The sequence below is a fragment of the Rhinolophus ferrumequinum genome, chromosome 23 (assembly GCF_004115265.2).
Source record: "Rhinolophus ferrumequinum isolate MPI-CBG mRhiFer1 chromosome 23, mRhiFer1_v1.p, whole genome shotgun sequence".
Lineage (NCBI taxonomy): Eukaryota > Metazoa > Chordata > Mammalia > Chiroptera > Rhinolophidae > Rhinolophus > Rhinolophus ferrumequinum.
The window spans coordinates 40144757-40162963 of NC_046306.1; the positions used below are offsets into that span (position 1 = coordinate 40144757).

At 38.1% G+C, this 18207-nt stretch overlaps 1 protein-coding gene across 1 annotated transcript; it reads right to left on the reverse strand.

Annotated features, from left to right (window-relative positions):
* Window positions 1-160: 160 nt before the first annotated feature.
* CRNKL1 (crooked neck pre-mRNA splicing factor 1) lies at window positions 161-18198 on the reverse strand. Its single transcript, XM_033094250.1, has 14 exons — window positions 18039-18198; window positions 16172-16324; window positions 15133-15224; window positions 14163-14321; window positions 13582-13748; window positions 11446-11624; window positions 10104-10274; window positions 8583-8774; window positions 7829-7888; window positions 6786-6866; window positions 5786-6025; window positions 4526-4627; window positions 3686-3934; window positions 161-2227 (listed from the first exon to the last, which is right to left on the reverse strand). Exons 1-14 carry the CDS (start codon window positions 18087-18089, stop codon window positions 2063-2065), a joined length of 2061 nt encoding a protein of 686 aa, XP_032950141.1. The 5' UTR covers window positions 18090-18198; the 3' UTR covers window positions 161-2062.
* Window positions 18199-18207: the final 9 nt, after the last annotated feature.

Sequence of the window (18207 nt, forward strand, 5' to 3'; positions counted from 1 at the left end):
AGGTTTATTTACAGGGAAAAAAGAACTTAGTTCCTAAATAAAGTCCATGTAACTGGATCCACAGGTCAACCAGGTATTTTCATGTGTAATTTTCATCACCTGTAGTATCTGAAAACATCCAGTTGAGGGAAAGTAGTAGCTAAAGAAAAACTCACGGAAATGATTATTAAAATGCTTTTACTTTTGAAAGGAATTATTTTGGTAGGTTGAGCGAGAAATGAATCCTTTTTTGTTCTACCGAGAGAGTACATTTTTCCTTCATGCATTTCACACTGGCACTTGTCAGAAAGTGTTAGATTACACGGAGAACATGATCGCTAATTGTTTTTCTTATGCATACATGCAACATGAACAGAATTTTACCAAGACTCTATGATTAGTCACTTACATTAGCATTTTGACCTGTTTTCATCTCACCTCTTGACTCTGCGCACTTTACCAAAGATACTAAAATCACAAATGTTCCTCCTCACTGACTAGTCAGAACCTGACACCCTCACAGCTAACACTGGTCCAATAACTAAACCAGTGAGGCTGAAAACCTAACAGTCCTATTTTACTCTGCCCTCAAAAACTGTATCTTATTTTTAAGACACAATTTAGTAACATACTGACTAGCTTTTTTCCCCTGAGTGCACACACTTACAAATTTAATAATTCATTTCCTCAAATTTGCAGATAATAAATTTGCTAATCATCTTTATAGGTGAAAAACAGTCTTGAAGATATATAATTCTATTTAGTCCAACAGCTTGGGCAGTGAACACAGAAAACAGGCTTAAGAAATACAGGTTAGGTTAAAGGACACAATCTCTCTGATCAGTTCATTATTTTTTGCTTGAGAATATGAGTAATGTTATCAGCAAGTATGTTATTCTCGTCCTATTTAAGTTTCATTATTTAGCATATAGTTACCTTAGGTGTTTTTCACATTATAAAGCAAGGATAAGTTTAATGTGTCAGCTGGAAACAGGTAGACATCTTCAATGTAGCGCACTGGAAGGTATTTATTGGTATTCCAGGCAGAAATGACTCCCTTGTCCAGTAAGTGGGAAATATGCCAGCATTGTTACTGGTAATTCCTATATACAGTAGCATATCAAAGGCTCTGAGAAGCCTATCAAGAGATTTGACTAACAAGGCTTAACTCTTAATCTAGGGTTTCCTAAACTTACTTCAGTATGAGACATAGTTTTTTTACGGCACATGTAATTCTTTAACAAACCACTATAGAGCTCAACCAGTCTGGGAAACTGATTAGGGCATAAATGACTAAAATGTTCTTGGTAAAAAAGACCTTGTTCAGAAATAGAGTAACTGTAAATTATTTTCCAACTAATGTTTTGAAAGAACTTAGTATAAAGGCCCCCAGTACTAAGAAAGTAAGGATTTTAGAAGGTAAATGAATCCAAAAACATTGAATTCTATAAGGAATGAATATATTTAAGAAAGTGGCCAGATATGAATATTTTATTCTTACTTACTAGCATCAGGTATAGTCCTTTTCTAGTTTAATCTTCAAAAGGAGTTGGCAAAGTATTAGCCCATTTTATGAGTGAAGAAACTGAAAATAAAGGTTACGTATCACTAAGTGGCAGAGCTGGGAATGGAACTCAAATCAGCATGAGTCTGAAAACATGAACGTTGCAAAGTTGCAGGTTTCAGATGAATGCATAAAATATCTGTGAAGAAATACCTTTCTGAAGGCATGAGAATACTACCTTAAAAGTTACTGCAGAATATAACATGAAAACTTGTAGAAAAAGATTTTTCCAAAAGCCCAGAGTTCCTTGTAAAACAGATGCTAAGCATTACCTGAATTAGATTTCGTAATGCACTATGTGGTCAAAAAATGGTTGGACTCAGATTTAGCAGTTAAAAAAATTCCCTTACTCGCAACCCTCAACCCCTAACTAGCCCAAGAGCATTTTAAAAATAATTCAAAAAGTAGCTGCCAAAGATTCCAATTTGTTCATTACTGGTGAAATATACAAAAACTTACAGGAGTCACAAGAGTTCCAAACAATTTATAAAAATAAAACATTTATCAGTATGAATAAGATCAAGATTCACTCTCATCAATGTCCTTATCTGGGTCTTGTTCCGCAGCCTCCTTTTCCTGTTGTTTCTTCCAAAGTTTGGCCATGGCCAAGAGCTTGAGGTTAGGTTGGTTAGCAGCATCTTCCGGAAAGATGTAATCATAGTATTCTTCCCAGCCTGCATCGGACTACAGAAAAGTAAAACAATTAGAAGGTAAGCTAACATGTGGCTGAAATATATTCCCGTTAAAGAGAAATTTGCACCGGGAAACCCAGAGTTCAAATTCAACTTACCTCCATTTTACAAAACAACATCAAAATCTACAGAAAGCACAAGGGCTGGGCCTTGAAGACTGGGAATGAGTAAGTAGCTATTGGATTGGTGTTGCTGCAAGTATGAGAATTAAAAACCTGGTGGAAAAAAATTCTAGAAATCTAAGCACAGCTTCTCTATGGTCAAAGATACTCACTGTCTCCAACTCCGTCCTGCAGTCTGTTTAAGATTTAAAATTTTTAAAGATTGACTCAGTTTTTACCTAGTAGTGAAAGCAATATATCTATGCATCATTACTGTACTTTGCCGTGTATAACGCACACTTTTTTTTTGCCCAAATTTGTGAGGGGAAAATAAGGATGTACGTTACACATGGTAGTACCAATTCTGTATCTATAGAAATGTTTTTAATTCTTTTACTTATGCTTATGAGTTAAAAGTGTAACTCTAGTAAACAATAATGATATCTGTATGCAAAATAATACCCTGGAATACAATCACTGGTTTTGTTGAACTTAGGACGAATTTGCAACATCGAGAAGAGTTCTTGGCCTTCTATGATGTGTGAATACCATAAATGTGTTACCAGTAAATAAAATTTCTTGTACTTGTATCTGTTCTTGTGTTTTGTAATTGTTACATGAAATTTCTTGTACCATAGTATGTTAAAAAAATAAATGCTAAAATTCCTTTATAATACAAAAAACAAGTACCTAAATATAAACATAAAAATTTGAATTAAAATATTAAAACAAAAGATTCTCCCCCCTAAAAGTTTGGGCCCAAAACATGGGTGCGCATTATACAAGGGAGCATATCATACATGGCAAAATATGGTATTTTGAATCCCTGCCCTAACATCCCCACCTCCAAGGAGTCACTGATTTCACTTCCTAATGATCGCCCTAGTTCCAGCTTCCACCACCACTTGCTTCGCTTACAACAGCCTCCTGACAGGTCCTCCTCTAATCTAAGCCCCTCAAGTCCGCCTGCAGGAGGTGCCAATGACTGGGTCATGTCATTTTGTGCATACGAGCCTTCCTATAGCCTACAAAGCCTTCTCTGGATTGGCTTCTACCTAAAAAGTTGATTTTCATTTCCCTCCATCGTGACCTGCTGTGTAATGCTCCAGAAATATCACACTTCATGTAGTTCTGAGAATCAGCCAAGAAGCCTTTCCCAGCCCTCTTCCTAATCTCCATCCAGGGTGAACTATACTCTGTTTCCATACTAGCCAGACTGCAACTGTCTCTTACTCTAGGCAGACTGCTTCCATTCTCAGATTGTACATATGCCACTTAAAAGTACAAATTGTCTGATGCATTTCTGCTCATTTGACATGAAGGACTATCTCCAGGGAACCAGTTCTTACCCCATCATCAGCCTGGACCTTTCTTCTCTTCTTGACTTTCTCTGGCATGAGTTTGTCTACTCTTTCCTTATCTGATGCAGTTCCAAACTCATCTTCAAAGCTTCGCCAAGATTCCAGCAGCATAAGTCTTTCTTCCTTTTCTTCACAGTTTCGCATGGTTTTGTTAGCCTCTTCATAAATTTGTCTGCATTTAGCCAAACTTCCTTCTTTCCCTGAAGACAACTCAAACTGAGCAAAACTGATCCATACCTTTAAAAAGGATTATAATAGAACCAAATTAACCATGTCACCCAGATAATGATGTAACAGTAATAAAGCTAATTTGTTGTTAATAACATCTGAACACAGTAATGTGCTCACTTCTATATTCCAAAGAATATTGACTACATGCTTCAATATGTTAACGTTGAAGTAATCTGCTTCTAAATCCAATTAGATATCTGAAAGTCTTAAAATCATGAGAAGAATTTAACTTTTTATTCAACCTTGTGATAGTCAAGTTATTCACATGTAGTATAAATACTGACGTGGTATAAAATGGATACTAATCAGGGGTATCACTGCATAAATTATATTAATGTCTAACAGCTACGCTGTACACCTGAAACTAATATAATATTGAATGTCAACTGTAAGTGAAAAAAAATAATTTTTTAAAATATGTATTGACTTGGTATAAACTTAACATTCCAAAGTCCTCTGAGACTCAGAGGTTCTCTTTAAAAGGCAAGAAATCATTCAAAATAAATATATTTAAAAAAACTAAATACAGAAATACAGTATTTCTTCAGGATTGCTGATTCAAGCAAAATCAAAGATAATCTATAAAGCACAGGATACCTTGACATGTTGCGTCCGTTGAAGCAATCGTCGGTAAAGATTGCGTGTTCTTTCAGTTTCTTCCTGCTCAATTTCAAAATCAATATACGATTTCCAAAGCACCTAAGAAAGATCACTTAATAGATCAGCCTTGACATTTAAAAAGCAACATGCCCCTATCCAAAGCACAGCTTAACTACCATTCCAACCTAGGAAATATAGGAACCTAGGGCTTTTATGAAGAACTAAAGAACAGCATGTGGATAAAATAATACTGGCATTTAAAAGCTGGCCAAACTTGGTTAAAGTCCTACATTTGAGAAAAAAGGTCTTGAATTCATTTTTGCGTTCTCTTTTGGAGTTTTTCAAATGCTGGACTTACCAAGAAGAGCTGAGAAACTTGCTAAGTCTCCTGGACACTGTCATGACCGTGCCACATACAACTGAACTTGCAGGGAGAAAATAGGCCTAGATTAACCAGTATATATGGTTTATACCTCCACTGCAGATTCTTGATATGTTTGAGTTCAACTCAACAAGGACCAAGATGTGGCCCAGACTCCTGGGAGCTGGCAGTCTATGGAGAAGCTGAGGCCAGCCAATGGAACTATAATACAAAAACCCCTGCCCTAATGCAATCAGTGGGGCCTAGTGAAACATTAAATGTGGGTGATATTAGTGCAAGATTGACAAAATGGCTGAATGAGTTCAGTGGTTTGAGATTCAAATTAGCCAACTGTGGTTTGGCGCCACCTTGTGGCTCGAGCTTAAATACTGAAGGGACGATTTCCGGTCCGGCTGCAGGTCGTACTTCTGGTCTTACTTCCAGGACAGTGACAGTAGTAATTCCAGAACACCCTCGTTTACTTAGAGCCTCTTTTGCTAGCCCAATCCAGACAAAACTATGCCAGGAGAATCCAGGAATGCACAGTCTCAATATCCATTTCTCTTGTTCTCCAAATGGGGTTGCTTACTGCCTATTTCTCTATCTTATACTCTTTCGCCTCTTGATTGAGAAATGGAGGAATAGAGCCAGTCACACACCATTATGTTCCAATTAAGCCTGGTGTCATAATGGGGCTTTGCTGTGCTCTGGTATCCAAGTAGAGGTCTGCTCCCCCCACCTTTCTATCTCCAAAACAGAAAAGTTCTAATCTGAGCGGAAAAGACTGTTAGATCTTCTTTATGCTCTGAAATGCACACACATTTATTTAGATGGTCATCTAAAATATTTCTAGAGAAGTGTCTAAAACAAAATTCTATCCAACTCAAGATCCTCACCTCCGGCATGTCCAAGCGTGGCTGGCTGATGGCTAACTCATAGATTGCCCGTGCTCTCTCAATATCACCAAGGATTGTCTCTAATTCTGCAAATTTAATCCAAGAGGTACAATTTTCAGGTCCAAATTCCAAGAACTTTTCATAAAGCTTCCGGCATCTGTCAAATTCTCGAAGCTGTAGCTCCAATTCTATGTAACCTTTAAATAACTTGTTCTTTGGACATTTGCCTATGGAAGTTCCCTGGAAAAGAAAATGACCAATTGCTGTAATACTTTAGAGGGTTTAACTTGTGCAGACATTGTCCACCTATCCCAGAAGCTGTTCTCTGCTGAGCAAGAACCTTGGAGAGTCAACATGGTAAGCCACTCTTTCCCTCTGTGGTATCATACTGTTAGTGATGGTTCTTGACAAAAGGCCAAAGGGAACCTTCTAATTCACTCAGCTGTCAAAAGATGCCTGTGCCCACTGGTGCCTATTCAGCAAGAGAACAGTGTACCAGAGTTGTCTGGACAACTATTTCGGATTTTACTCAGTTTCTCAGGATCTCCTAGGGAATATGGATATCAGACATATAAAATCTATAAATTAAAAGGTAATCAAATAATGAACGCTGCCTTGCTGCCCACAGCCAGGGTGAGAGTAGCTTATCAGAAGGACAACTACATTTAAACAGTATTTGATCCTATTAAGACATTTTAGAACTGTTAAGAGGGAGGTGCATTTAATACACCAAAAATTTTGCACAGGATCAGACTAGACTAAAGATCAGATCTTTCTAGTCTGAGGAAAGATCTGGGTAGCTACAGATAAAGTTGCCATTCAATATTGAAATAGAACAATTTAAGCATCATTATCCAATCTTTCTTCAAAGGCCATGTGTTTTCTAACATCTCAAATTTTAAAGGCTTTCTTAGTAGGATTTATACAACTTATAAGCACTAAGACTTCAATTTTCTTCTCATGGAACTTAACGATGCATCTTGATCCTTTCTTTACTTACCAAAGCTCTTCTGGCAAATGGCAAATTTTTCTGTCTTATTTCAAATTGTGCATATAGTAACCACATTTTGGCAAATGTGAACTAGAAAACAAAAGCGCAACAACATCTAGCTTAGGAGACTCATTTAAATTAAATTGAATTTAGTTGAATTAATTTAAATTAATTTAAATTAAGAAAAGGCCACAGGCAATTAGATTTACCTAAAACTTCAGAGCTAGGACAGGTGTTCTTTTCTTGTTTATAAGCAAAGATTACGATATTTCACAAAAGTTACCAAAAACAAAAAAACAAAAAAAACCCCCAAAACAAAACAACAGTAATCTAGATACTGTATAATACTGCAAGGCCCGGCAGCCCCTACTTAGAATCTGCTTTTTGTGGATGCTTGTGAACAGGCAGAACGTGCCATCTCTATTCTAGAGGGTAATTCGGTCAACATCTCTATTAGTTTCTTGTGCTGAGAAATACTGCAGAGGTAACGTCTCAACCATTTCCTCATGTTTACCCATGCATGCAACATCCACTCAGCTGCCAACATCTGTTCATTATTTCCTGCACATACTGTGTACTCTCTCAATGTGCGTCTTCCTCTCATGGAACAGACTTCCACTCAGTCTATTCCAATTACCCATCCTCCTCTGAATTTCTGCATTACTATCTGTATTATTTGTCATAGGCTGTCCTCTCAACTAGACTAAACAATTTTCAGAAGGAAAGAGCATATCTCATTCTTATTTATGTTTTCTATGATGCTTAGCACAGGGAAATATTCAATCAATAAATACCGTTGTTTCCCCGAAAATAAGACCGGGTCTTATATTAAGTTTTGATCCAAAAGACGCATTAGGGCTTATGTTCAGGGGATGTTATCCTGAAAAATCATGCTAGAGGTTATTTTCCGGTGAGGTCGTATTTTTGGGGAAACATGATAGTATTTCACTGAATTATTTTACAAGTAACAGAAGCAGGATTTTGACATTTGGAGAACAAATGTAGAACAATTTTGACATTTGGAGCAGAACGAATGTTTAGAGCAAATGTACCTTTTTATGAGGAATTAGTTCCAAAGAGGCTTGGTAGACCTGTCTTGTCCTCTCGGGATCCTGTATTCAGATGAGAAATTTTCACGAAATATTGAAGTTTGTTGCTAATTCTAATTTTAGTAGTAAAAAATGTACACCCCAAACAATGAATACGTTTTCACAAGTTGCTACTTTCAAACTCTGATTCCATTTATGATCAAAAGTGTGAACTACCTTTGGCCATCAAACTTTGGTTTAAGAATCACCAACAATATAGCCATCAAAATCTGAGAGCTTCTCTGTAGAAAGGCTTTTTGCCTGATAGCAGAAACAAACAAAGATGTTTTATGGTCTCAGATTAACAGCAGAAAGTTACTCTTTTTGTTAATTTATACCTGACCAACTTCTGAAAATCCCACTTGATCTTTACTAAAAGCAAAAATGTACAATCTAGCCATGGTCCCAATTTATGAGAGAACGCAGGAAACTGTATAATTAAACTAATGGCTGATACATTGTTCCCTTTCAATCTTGTTGTGCCTCAAAGTTTAAAGAAACAAAATACAACTAAACAAAAAAACACCTCACCTGTACCTACAACAGTTTAAAATGTTACAAAGAGACCATACAACTATATGGCTGAATGGAGGCCTATTAAGAATCTAAAACTAAATTCCTGTTTCACGGACTATAAATATCAGCTACTACCAACAGCGAGCTTTAAGTACAGGGGTGAGGAAATCATTAATAGATGACACCCAATTCCACCTTTTACCTTTGCCTCCAGTTCTTCATAGAGTGCATAGTTGACCCAAAGATAGATGTAGCGTTTCCAATGCCTCTTCTCTTGAATGGGTGGGACATTGGCAATAGCTCTTTCATAGACTTCTCGTACAGTTTCCGCTTCTGCATCACTTTCTACCAAGCGCAAGTAATCAAACCATGCATCATAATTGTGTGGATTAGCCTAGAATGACAATAAGTTTAATAAATAAAAACAAAACCAAGAGCTACACTTGCTGAACTATGCGAGCTAAAAGAAGACACCAGGGGCGGCCGGATGGTTCAGTTGGTTAGAGCGCGAGCTCTGAACAACAGGGTTGCCGGTTTGATTCCTACATGGGCCAGTGAGCTGCGCCCTCCACAACTAGATTGAAAGATGACTTGGAGCTGATGGGTCCTGGAGAAACACTGTTCACCAATATTTCCCCCCCCCCCCCAAAAAAAAGACACCAGACTTTCTATATTTTAGCAACTGTTCTAAATTTCACATGCTATCTCATTTAAAAAATACCATTCCTGAGATTTTATAAATAGAAAATAATAAGAAATACAGTAGTCGCCCCTTATCTGTGGGGAATATGTTCCAAGACCCCCAGTGGATGCCTGAATCCATGGATAGTACTGAGCCCTATATATACTATGTTTTTTCCTATACACACATACCCATGATAAAATTTAAACTACTCTTGTGTTTTGGGGCAATTATTAAGTAAAATAAGGGTTACTTGAACAAGCACACTGTGATACCATGATAGTTGATCTGTTAAACAAGATAGGTACTAAGGGACTAACAGGTGGGTAGTGTATATAGCATGGAGATGCTGGACAAATGGATTATTCATATCCCAGGTGGAACCAAGCAGGAAGGCTTGAGATTTCATCACACTATGCAGAATGGTACACAATGATAGGTAACTACGTATCATTATGTCTACATTTAAAAATTACTATAGAATTACTCGTATACCATGTTCACAATTGTGAAACCTGGCTTCTCAATTAACAGTAATTTATCTTGAACACATCTTGTTGACCTCATTTAACACCAGACTTAGTCCGTTGTTTGGAACTATCTTAAAAATGCTACTATTTTTGAATTCATACATAGAGATGAGAATAGAACCACATCTACAATACCTCTTTCATTCAAGCAGTTAAGCTGAAAGGTAATGTATAAAAGCTGGCTTTTTGAATCAACCTGACTCTTCCATCTTCTTTCAAAAATAAGCTCAAACGGATTCCAGATTTATTTTGCTCAAGTTCTACAGCACACAATCAGCAATCAAAGTTAACTTTCACCATGTGAGTGGCAGAGCAAATCCAAGTGTCTTCTGCTTGCCTTTGCTATCAGCCTCATTTATTCCAACCTCCTGGGATAGCTGCCCATTTACTGCAGACACATCAAGAGTGTAATCACTGGCAGCCCTACTTTGCTATTATGCATTTTCCTGTACCTAGTATTGGCTGGCACATCTCACTTCACTTACAGTCAAACATCTACCCCAGCACTCACCTTCACTTCTTCTTCATACTGGAATCTCCGTTTGCTCACGATGATGTCTTCAATACCCCGCCTATCACCAAACTTCTTCTCAAAGACGGTATAATTTTTAAAGAGTTCTTGGGCCTCTTGTTTTGAAATTCTATCCAGGGCATACTTGTAGATCACTCGTACTCTTTCAAACTAAAAGCAGACAGGATGATTATCTGCCATAACACAACATTCACATTCTACTCATGACTAGCAAAGTAATTATGACATAAAACATTACTTAGATTTTTAGGCCTCAAAATGTACAAAATGAGATTCTCCTCCCTTTGTTGAGGTATTTTAGTCAGAATGGACTGACAGTCTCTTTTGAGCTCCACATTTAATCCTGTCTACCTAACACTGCCAGTTGGATGTCCTCTGCACATCTCAGACTAAAAGGTCCCAATCTGAGCTCCTGTTTTTCCCCACCAAACCCAAGTCTTTCTCAGTCTTCCCAATCTTGATAAGCGATACCTACTGTCACAGGTTTTACCTGCTCAAGCTAAAATCCTCACCTTAATTCCTCTCCATTCCTCATTCCCTACATTCAGTGCTTCACAAAGCCCTACGATTTCTACCCCTTCAGCACAGCCTTCACTCCTCCCCATCCTCCTGCCAATCTATTTCCATTTTTCCCTGGACCATTTCAAAAGTCTCCTCTCATCTACTTTTGCCACCCTCCCCCAACACAATGTCCTTAAACTAGCTAGAGGCTCTCTTTACAATATAAATTATATCCTACCACTCTCCTGCTAAAACCCATTAATACTTCTCACTGTCCTTAAAATATAATCTAAACTCCCTACTGTGACTGTGCAAGACCCTGCATTCGGATTTCAGCCTACCTCTCTCAATTCGGCATCATTTGAGCTACTTTAAGGGATTATTGTTCATATATACTGTGGAAGGAAAAAAATGACTTATTTATGGGACAATCTGTCTTCACTTCAAATTCTATTCTATGTTCTGAGGGCTCTGAGCTTTCTCTTCCATAGGTTTATTACCTGTAAAGCCCTTTAATCAGGATACCGAGTGACTAACTCTCAGTTTATAGAAAATATTCTTACTCCAGATTTAAAGGCTTAATTTTCAAGCAAATCACAATAAAATTAAGACAGTTATAATACAATCTATAATCACTCCGCTCCCAACCTGTGGCTTAGCCACAGCTGCATGTTTTCTTTGAGAAATCAAGTTTTTGTATTTTGAAAGCATTTTCTCCAACGATAAGTGAATAAGAAAATGGAAATGAACTCAACGTGCATAAGAGGTAATGTTTTCTAAACTGTTTTGCAATGTAACTGAGTCCTTTAAGTTTACTTACTTCCTTCTGATTTTCTTCAAATTTGGCAAAGGCAACATAAAGGCGTTCATCCATATGTTCATCTCCAAAGAATTCGACAGCTCTCTCGTACACTTTCCGTGCGTGGGCAAAATAACCATGTTTTTCTTCAAAGCGGGCATATTTGATCCAGTTTTTAACATCAGGGTGCACAAGTACAAGTACAGGGGAATTAAAGAAATGCCAGGCAAGACGATGTGGCTTAAAAATAACCCAAACCCAAACCAAAAACCCCAACGATGCAAGTTACAACCATGAGGTTGATAAAACATGTACAAAACCACGAAACTGTGATAAAACCACGAAACTGTGACCTCTGTGAGGGAGCTGGGTCTTGCTCATCTATGTCTTCCTTCAGTGTTTATTCAGTATTTTAGTAGTGGTATAAATAGGTTTTTGCAGCCATGAAAAAGCCGAACCCTGGTTATTAGCCAAGTGATCTGGACAAGTCATTTAACTTGTCTAAGTCTCAGTTTTACCATCTGTAAATAGAGAAAAGTAACACCAACCTCATTGGATGACTGATGCCTTTAAATGAAAAAATGTATGTAAAACTCTTGGCAATTTCTGGCCAAAAGAATGGGCTCAATACATGGCACCTATCAAGTGCTCAATAACATTAGTATTTGAATTAACAATTAAGATAAAACAAGTCACAAAATGCCCTAATTAGAGCCAAAAGAAAAAGTTTTGAATTACCATTTTATTTCTTATTAGGATATATCTATTTTTAATCTACCTTCCTTGAGGAAATCATTAATTTCCAAAGTAGCAACACATTCAAATACGGCAATGATGTTAACAGCATTTGCTCTGAAGCTGCTACTGGGTTCAAACCCCTTCTCCATTACTACCTGAGAGACCCTGGTCAAGCTACTTAATCTCTCATGCCTCAATTTCCTCATTTGTAGAATGGAATAGTTCCTGTATCATAGGGTTGTTGTGAGGATTAAATGACAGTATTTGTGAAGTGCTTAGAACAATGCCTGACACACAGCCAAGTACTATAAAAGCTTTTGTTAAATTAGTAATATTAAAATGAGTAGAGGTATTTAAGATCTTAAAATTGCATAATAAAGTTGATTCTCATTATTTGTGTTAGTTGTTCTATGAAGTCACCATGACCACTGAATCAGTGATTAGCAAAATCATTGCTCCTAGGAGAAAATGTATGTACAATAATATCTCATATAGGTTATAATCTTAAATCCTCAAAGCAACTAATCCTTAGATTCTATTTTTGTTATTTTATAAGCGAAAACAAGGTTCAGAAGTGTTACGTGACTTGCCAGAGGCTGCCCACTAACAGGAGCCAGAGAAGGGATTCAAACTTGCTCAGTGGCCCTGAGCCAGAGCTTCCGGGCCTACACTGCACTGCCCCATGCGCTTCCATCGCTTGATCATCTCTGTATGAGAGCAGAGACAACAGGCAGATTATCACCTTAGCTGGGATCACATGCCTTGGGCGTCAAGTTTTTCATCACTCTGTGCTTGTTTGCAAATGACTGTCAAAGTGACACAAGTATTGACTCTGGAGTACAAATAAATTTTAGCAAGTAGGAGAATTCACAAATATGGAAACAGTAACTAATGAGGATCAACTACTTCAGTTGCTAAAAGTGCTTTCATGTATTATCATCCAATCTTCATAACTAGCCCGTAGTAGGAATCTTTATTCTCGTTTTAAAGATGAGGATAACAAGGCTCAAAGGAATAACTTACTCATTTGGGTCACACGGCTTTTAAACAGTAAACCTTCGGATGGACTCCAGTGATGGTGCTAATGACCAATTTAAACCACAGAAATACAGGACTGGTTATAGCAGCCAGGGCCTTAGTGCATCATTTCCCACAAGCAATTCATCGCATTAGTGCCAAAATATAAACAAATCCAAAGTCTCACTGGAAAAAGACTCAAACAATTACCCAGACTACAAACTTTTTTCCTGACCAACCTACGTCCCTAGAAAATATATACGTAGCTTACGAGGCAGATGAAACCTGCATCCTTGATTTCCAGGCCAATAGTAACGACTACTTGTCCTATGAGTACAATTCCATGGGAGGAGCAGCACCCAGGATAAAAGCAGCACCACTCAGACCGCATCCAAAGGATATATCGCTCATAAATGGTGCGGGCCCGATCCACCTCTTTGTATCGCAGCTCAAAGTTGATGTAGGAGTGCCAGGCTTGCTCCTCAGGCTGCCATTCCATCCAGCGCTCAAACACCTGCCGGGCGCCAGCAATGTTTCCCAGCATCTCCTCCATGTATGTGTACTTGTACCTTTAACAAAATCATCCGAAAATATGTGTCATGGTCAAAATGACTTAGGGAAAAAAATGTTATTTGGCAATTTCCAGTTCTAACTTTGTTAAATGGGAAGATTTAAGACTTTATCTTCCCTAAAGGTTAAATCAGACCTGTTTTCTTATTAAATTATAAATCTGAAAAAGGATAGAATTTTTCTTAAAAACTGCTTAGTTCAACAAGAAGTTTCCTATGCATAAAAGACTGTAATCAAAATTTTAGTTTTGATTATGACTTAACAGACTATAGGACAATAAAAAGTGTTTACACATACTTACACATATATATAAAGTTACATGTGTTTATATAATTACAACTATGTAAATGAAATAGACAAATGTGGAACTTTTCTAGTCTACAAATCGACATTGCATTAGATTAGAAACTTACCAGAACTGGTTGACTCGAGGCAGAGTTGTTATGGCCCGGTCCCAGATATTCCGGGCATGGTTCACCTGGCGATTCTTCATTTCCATTTCTGCATATTTCAGCCAGAGTGTAATATTTCGATAATCCACATCTAAAGCACGTTCGTATATGGATCGAGCCCTTTGGAAGCAAGATTTGGAGGGCATCAAAAGCAGTCCAGTCAACACATGTAGTAACTATTTCAAACCACCTGCAGTGCTGTTATTTTATCGTGTGTCCACATGAGCCAAGTTCTGGGCACAAAAAGGTGAAAAGCTATGATGTTCTCAGGAAACTTAGAAAGATCTGGAGAGAGCGACATGCATGTAATTGCAATGCAATGTGGTAAATGTTACGGTGCAGATCTGTGCAAAGCAGCAGAGGAAAAGAAAGAAAAATGTCTGGTGGAAAAGGCTAATCAGAAGGTAACTCGAGAATTGAGAACAAATTTGGAAACTGAGGAAAGTCCCAGAGGCCATGGTGGGTGGGGAGGGGATATTCATTACAGGCAGAGAGAACAGCCAAGTGTCATAATAAGGAGACATGAAGTTTTCAGGGAGTGGCAAGTATGCAGACACAGTAGGGGCCAAGGGTGTGCTTGGAGAGTACAGAAAGGCTGGACAACAGAAGGGGTCAGGATTTTCATCGGTGGAACAATTTTTATTAAAAAACAAAAAAAATCCCAACGTAGAGAAAGCAGATGAAACTGCACATCTATGGCTGCAGAGTGTGCGTAGGTGATAAGACCCACCTGTAGAGCCTTCTCCTTGGCTCCCCCCGGGACTAACCTATCACAGTACCCCTAAAGCCCTCAAAGGAACCCTAGAGTTCCACTGAATAAACTTTGAAAATTACTACCAGAGACACAATCTTTTAATCTTGAGCTTTCACTTTTCCTATCTGTTAATTTATGACATATTTATTTACCAAATTACATGCTCAGCAATTTTACCTTTGAATCTCCTTTAGACTCTCTTCCCATTGTGCGTATTTTATCCAGTTACTAATCACAGTCCTGTTTTTTCTTATGTTATCTTCAAAAGTCTGGTGGAAATCAAAACAGTCAAATTAAAGAGAAAATAACTAAAAATGACATCATCCTTTGTCTATTAATCCTTGTACTAAAAAGGTTACTCATTCTGTTCTTATTTAAGAGAAATTACACCCTGGAATCCTTAAGAAATAAGAAATCCACTACAGAAGGCTACAATCACAAGTGTTTCTTTAAAATCTTACATGCAAACAAGAGGGAAACTTTAGATATAAATATCTAAAAATAGATATAAAAGATTTAGAGAATTATTAGCAGAATTGTTGGTATTTACTTTTATTGCCCATAACAACTAACTGGTACTGTAATATACTCTACTTGTTCCTAGTAAGAAAACATTTTTGACTAAATCTTTTTGGTAATGTCTCATACATAATTCATTGTAATTATGTCATTTCATACATAATTCATTGAAGATAACTAATAAGTAGATATAGCAGGATTAGTGGTTTAAAATAATCACACATTTTAGTGTAAGAAGGTCAACTCAGATCCTCAGTCTTCTCATGGATCTTTCCCATCTTAATTCTTAACAGAGAGGACAGTATAGACAGAATCATTAACACAGTCTTGCTAAGTCCACCCCTCTTCCAGCTGTCAGTTGTTCCACCTGTTTAACTTCCACCCATCTTTGATTCAGCACCAGGAATTATATTTTGGATGGACTTAATTTCTTTATATTCTAAAATAGACAACTCATGGTATATTTCATAAAGTTCAGTAAAATGCAGTTATCTGGTAACCCGAAGTTATATTATTTATGTGGCTAGAAACACTAACCTCTTGTCATCTTATAGTCTCTCTAACCCATGAAGAACTTTTCAAACTCTGACCTATAATTTTTTTTTTACATTAGTTTCCAGTGTACAACATAATGCAATAGTTATAACCTATAAATTCTTAACATTATAACATAATGAAAGACATCACATTGACGGACCTTCCTTTTCCTTAGTTTGTAATCATTTAACTCTTCTTCATCTGTGATCTTCTGTTGAGGTGGAGGTGGAAGAAGCTCAAGTTCTCTTTCTTTAGCTTCTCTTAAGAGCTGTTCGGCAGTTATCTGTACCTCAGCTGGAGCTTTGTTTTTTACCTTTTAAAAAAAGATGTTTCTATTTTTAGGAGATGCCTTTCACACAAGATTTAAGAAACAAACAAAATTTTTTTAGGATGAGAACTTTATATGTATTATTACAAACTGCCCCTTTGTGTGACATGTTCCCATTTCTCTGTGCAACTAAACAGAAAAAAAAATGTCTTCTATTTAATGCATATCTATTACAAAACCACAGGTAAAAGTCTCAAGAAAAAAGGTAGCAAAAATAGCAAATTTTCCCTTTTAACTTAGTAAAATAAAAAACTTTGAGGCTGCCTAGGAAAAAAAGCTCACCAAAGGTTTTGCTTTATAAAGATGTATTCCATATCTTATCAAGCATTACAATCTCTACTCAGAATTAATGACCCAGGTGGATGAATGCATTTGGTTTTTCATGGCATTTTAAGTCAAAGACAATATTCGGTAAGTTCCCCTCATCAGACTATAAGCTTCTTGAGGTCTTAGAGCTGTGCAGTCTAACATGGTAGCCAGGAGCCACATGTGGCGAGTCCAAATTGAGATGGGCTGTAAGTGTAAAACACAGTAGATTTTGAAGACTTAGTATGAGGGAAAGAATAAACTACCTAATTTTTTTGTATTGATTACATGGTGGAATGACAATATCTTTGATAAACTGAGTTATTAAATAAAATATATAATTAAAATTAATGTCCCTTGCTAATGACTTTTTAATGTAGCTATCAGAAAAAAATTACAGGGGCTGCCGGTGGGCTCAGTTGGTTAGAGTTGAGCTCTGAACAATAGGGTTGCCAGTTCGATTCCCACATGGGCCAGTGAGCTGCTCCCTCCATAACTAGATTGAAGGACAATGACTTGGAGCTGATGGGCCCTGGAGAAACACATTGTTCCCCAATATAATTTTTAAAAAAGAGGAAAAAAACCTTAAATTACATATGTGGCTCACATTATATTTCTACTGGACCAATACAATTTTATGGAGTGGAATTACAAGAAATATTATTTAGTGCTACATGTGGAAAGATGATGATAATGCCGGTAGCTCATAGCCGATGAGCATTAAGTACCAGACAGCAGGCTGTGTGCTTTATATGTATTACGTCTGGGAGTCATCTAAATGGACATGGGCAGGAAAAACAGACTGAAAGGAGAGGATCAATAAAGGCGTAGAACAAAGCCTGTTACACATAAAATACTTGGTAAGTATCAGCCACCTATGTCACTCTCCACGGGCTAATTCCTACTCAGCCTTTAAGTCTCAGCTTAAATGTCACTTCCTCAGCAAAGCTGACTCTGGAGACGCCCTCACCCCCCCCCCCCCCATTATTCCGGGGCCCCTTCTACTTGGCTTTAGCAGCATTTGGCAAGGTTGCAGTTTTACACTGCTGTCTCATTGTGTACAGCCCGTCACCCGCATGAGAGTGTGAGCTCCGCCTCGCTTAGCCGACAGCCTGGCTCAGGTATTTTTGCTGAATGAATGACCCCACTCTTACACCCACCCGAATCCCCCAAAAACACCTACCCAGCACGAAGGCCACGCCGCTGCGGGCAATACTCCGGGTGACAAGGGCCTGCGCCCCACCACCGGCTATCCCGTTCCCTCTCTCTCCCCCTCGGCCCGGCACGGGGTGGGCCTGCTCCTCAGACAACACTCTCCGGCCCGGGTACCATGGAGGCTGGTGCGAGCCCCTCTCCCAGGCCCCTTCCCCCAAGCACACTCGCTATCACTTACCTTGGCCACTTTGGGAATTCTCTGCTTCCCGGCCGCGGTAGAGGCCGCCATGGCTGCAGCAGAAGACGTCGGGCGAACCCTGGACCCCAAATATCGAGCCTAAGGGCTCGCCGACGCCCCAAAGCTTTCTGATAACAAGCGGGATTCGGGGCCGGAAGCGGAACTGGCT

Excerpts from the sequence above, each read along its gene's own strand:
- CRNKL1 (XM_033094250.1), bottom strand. The coding sequence starts at position 18,089 with ATGGCGGCCTCTACCGCGGCCGGGAAGCAGAGAATTCCCAAAGTGGCC. Across the intron at positions 6,867-7,828 it reads AACTAATTCCTCATAAAAAG|TTCACATTTGCCAAAATGTG; the intron begins GTACATTTGCTC and ends TTTGTTTTCTAG. Across the intron at positions 2,228-3,685 it reads AGGTCCAGGCTGATGATGGG|TCCGATGCAGGCTGGGAAGA; the intron begins GTAAGAACTGGT and ends ACTTTTCTGTAG.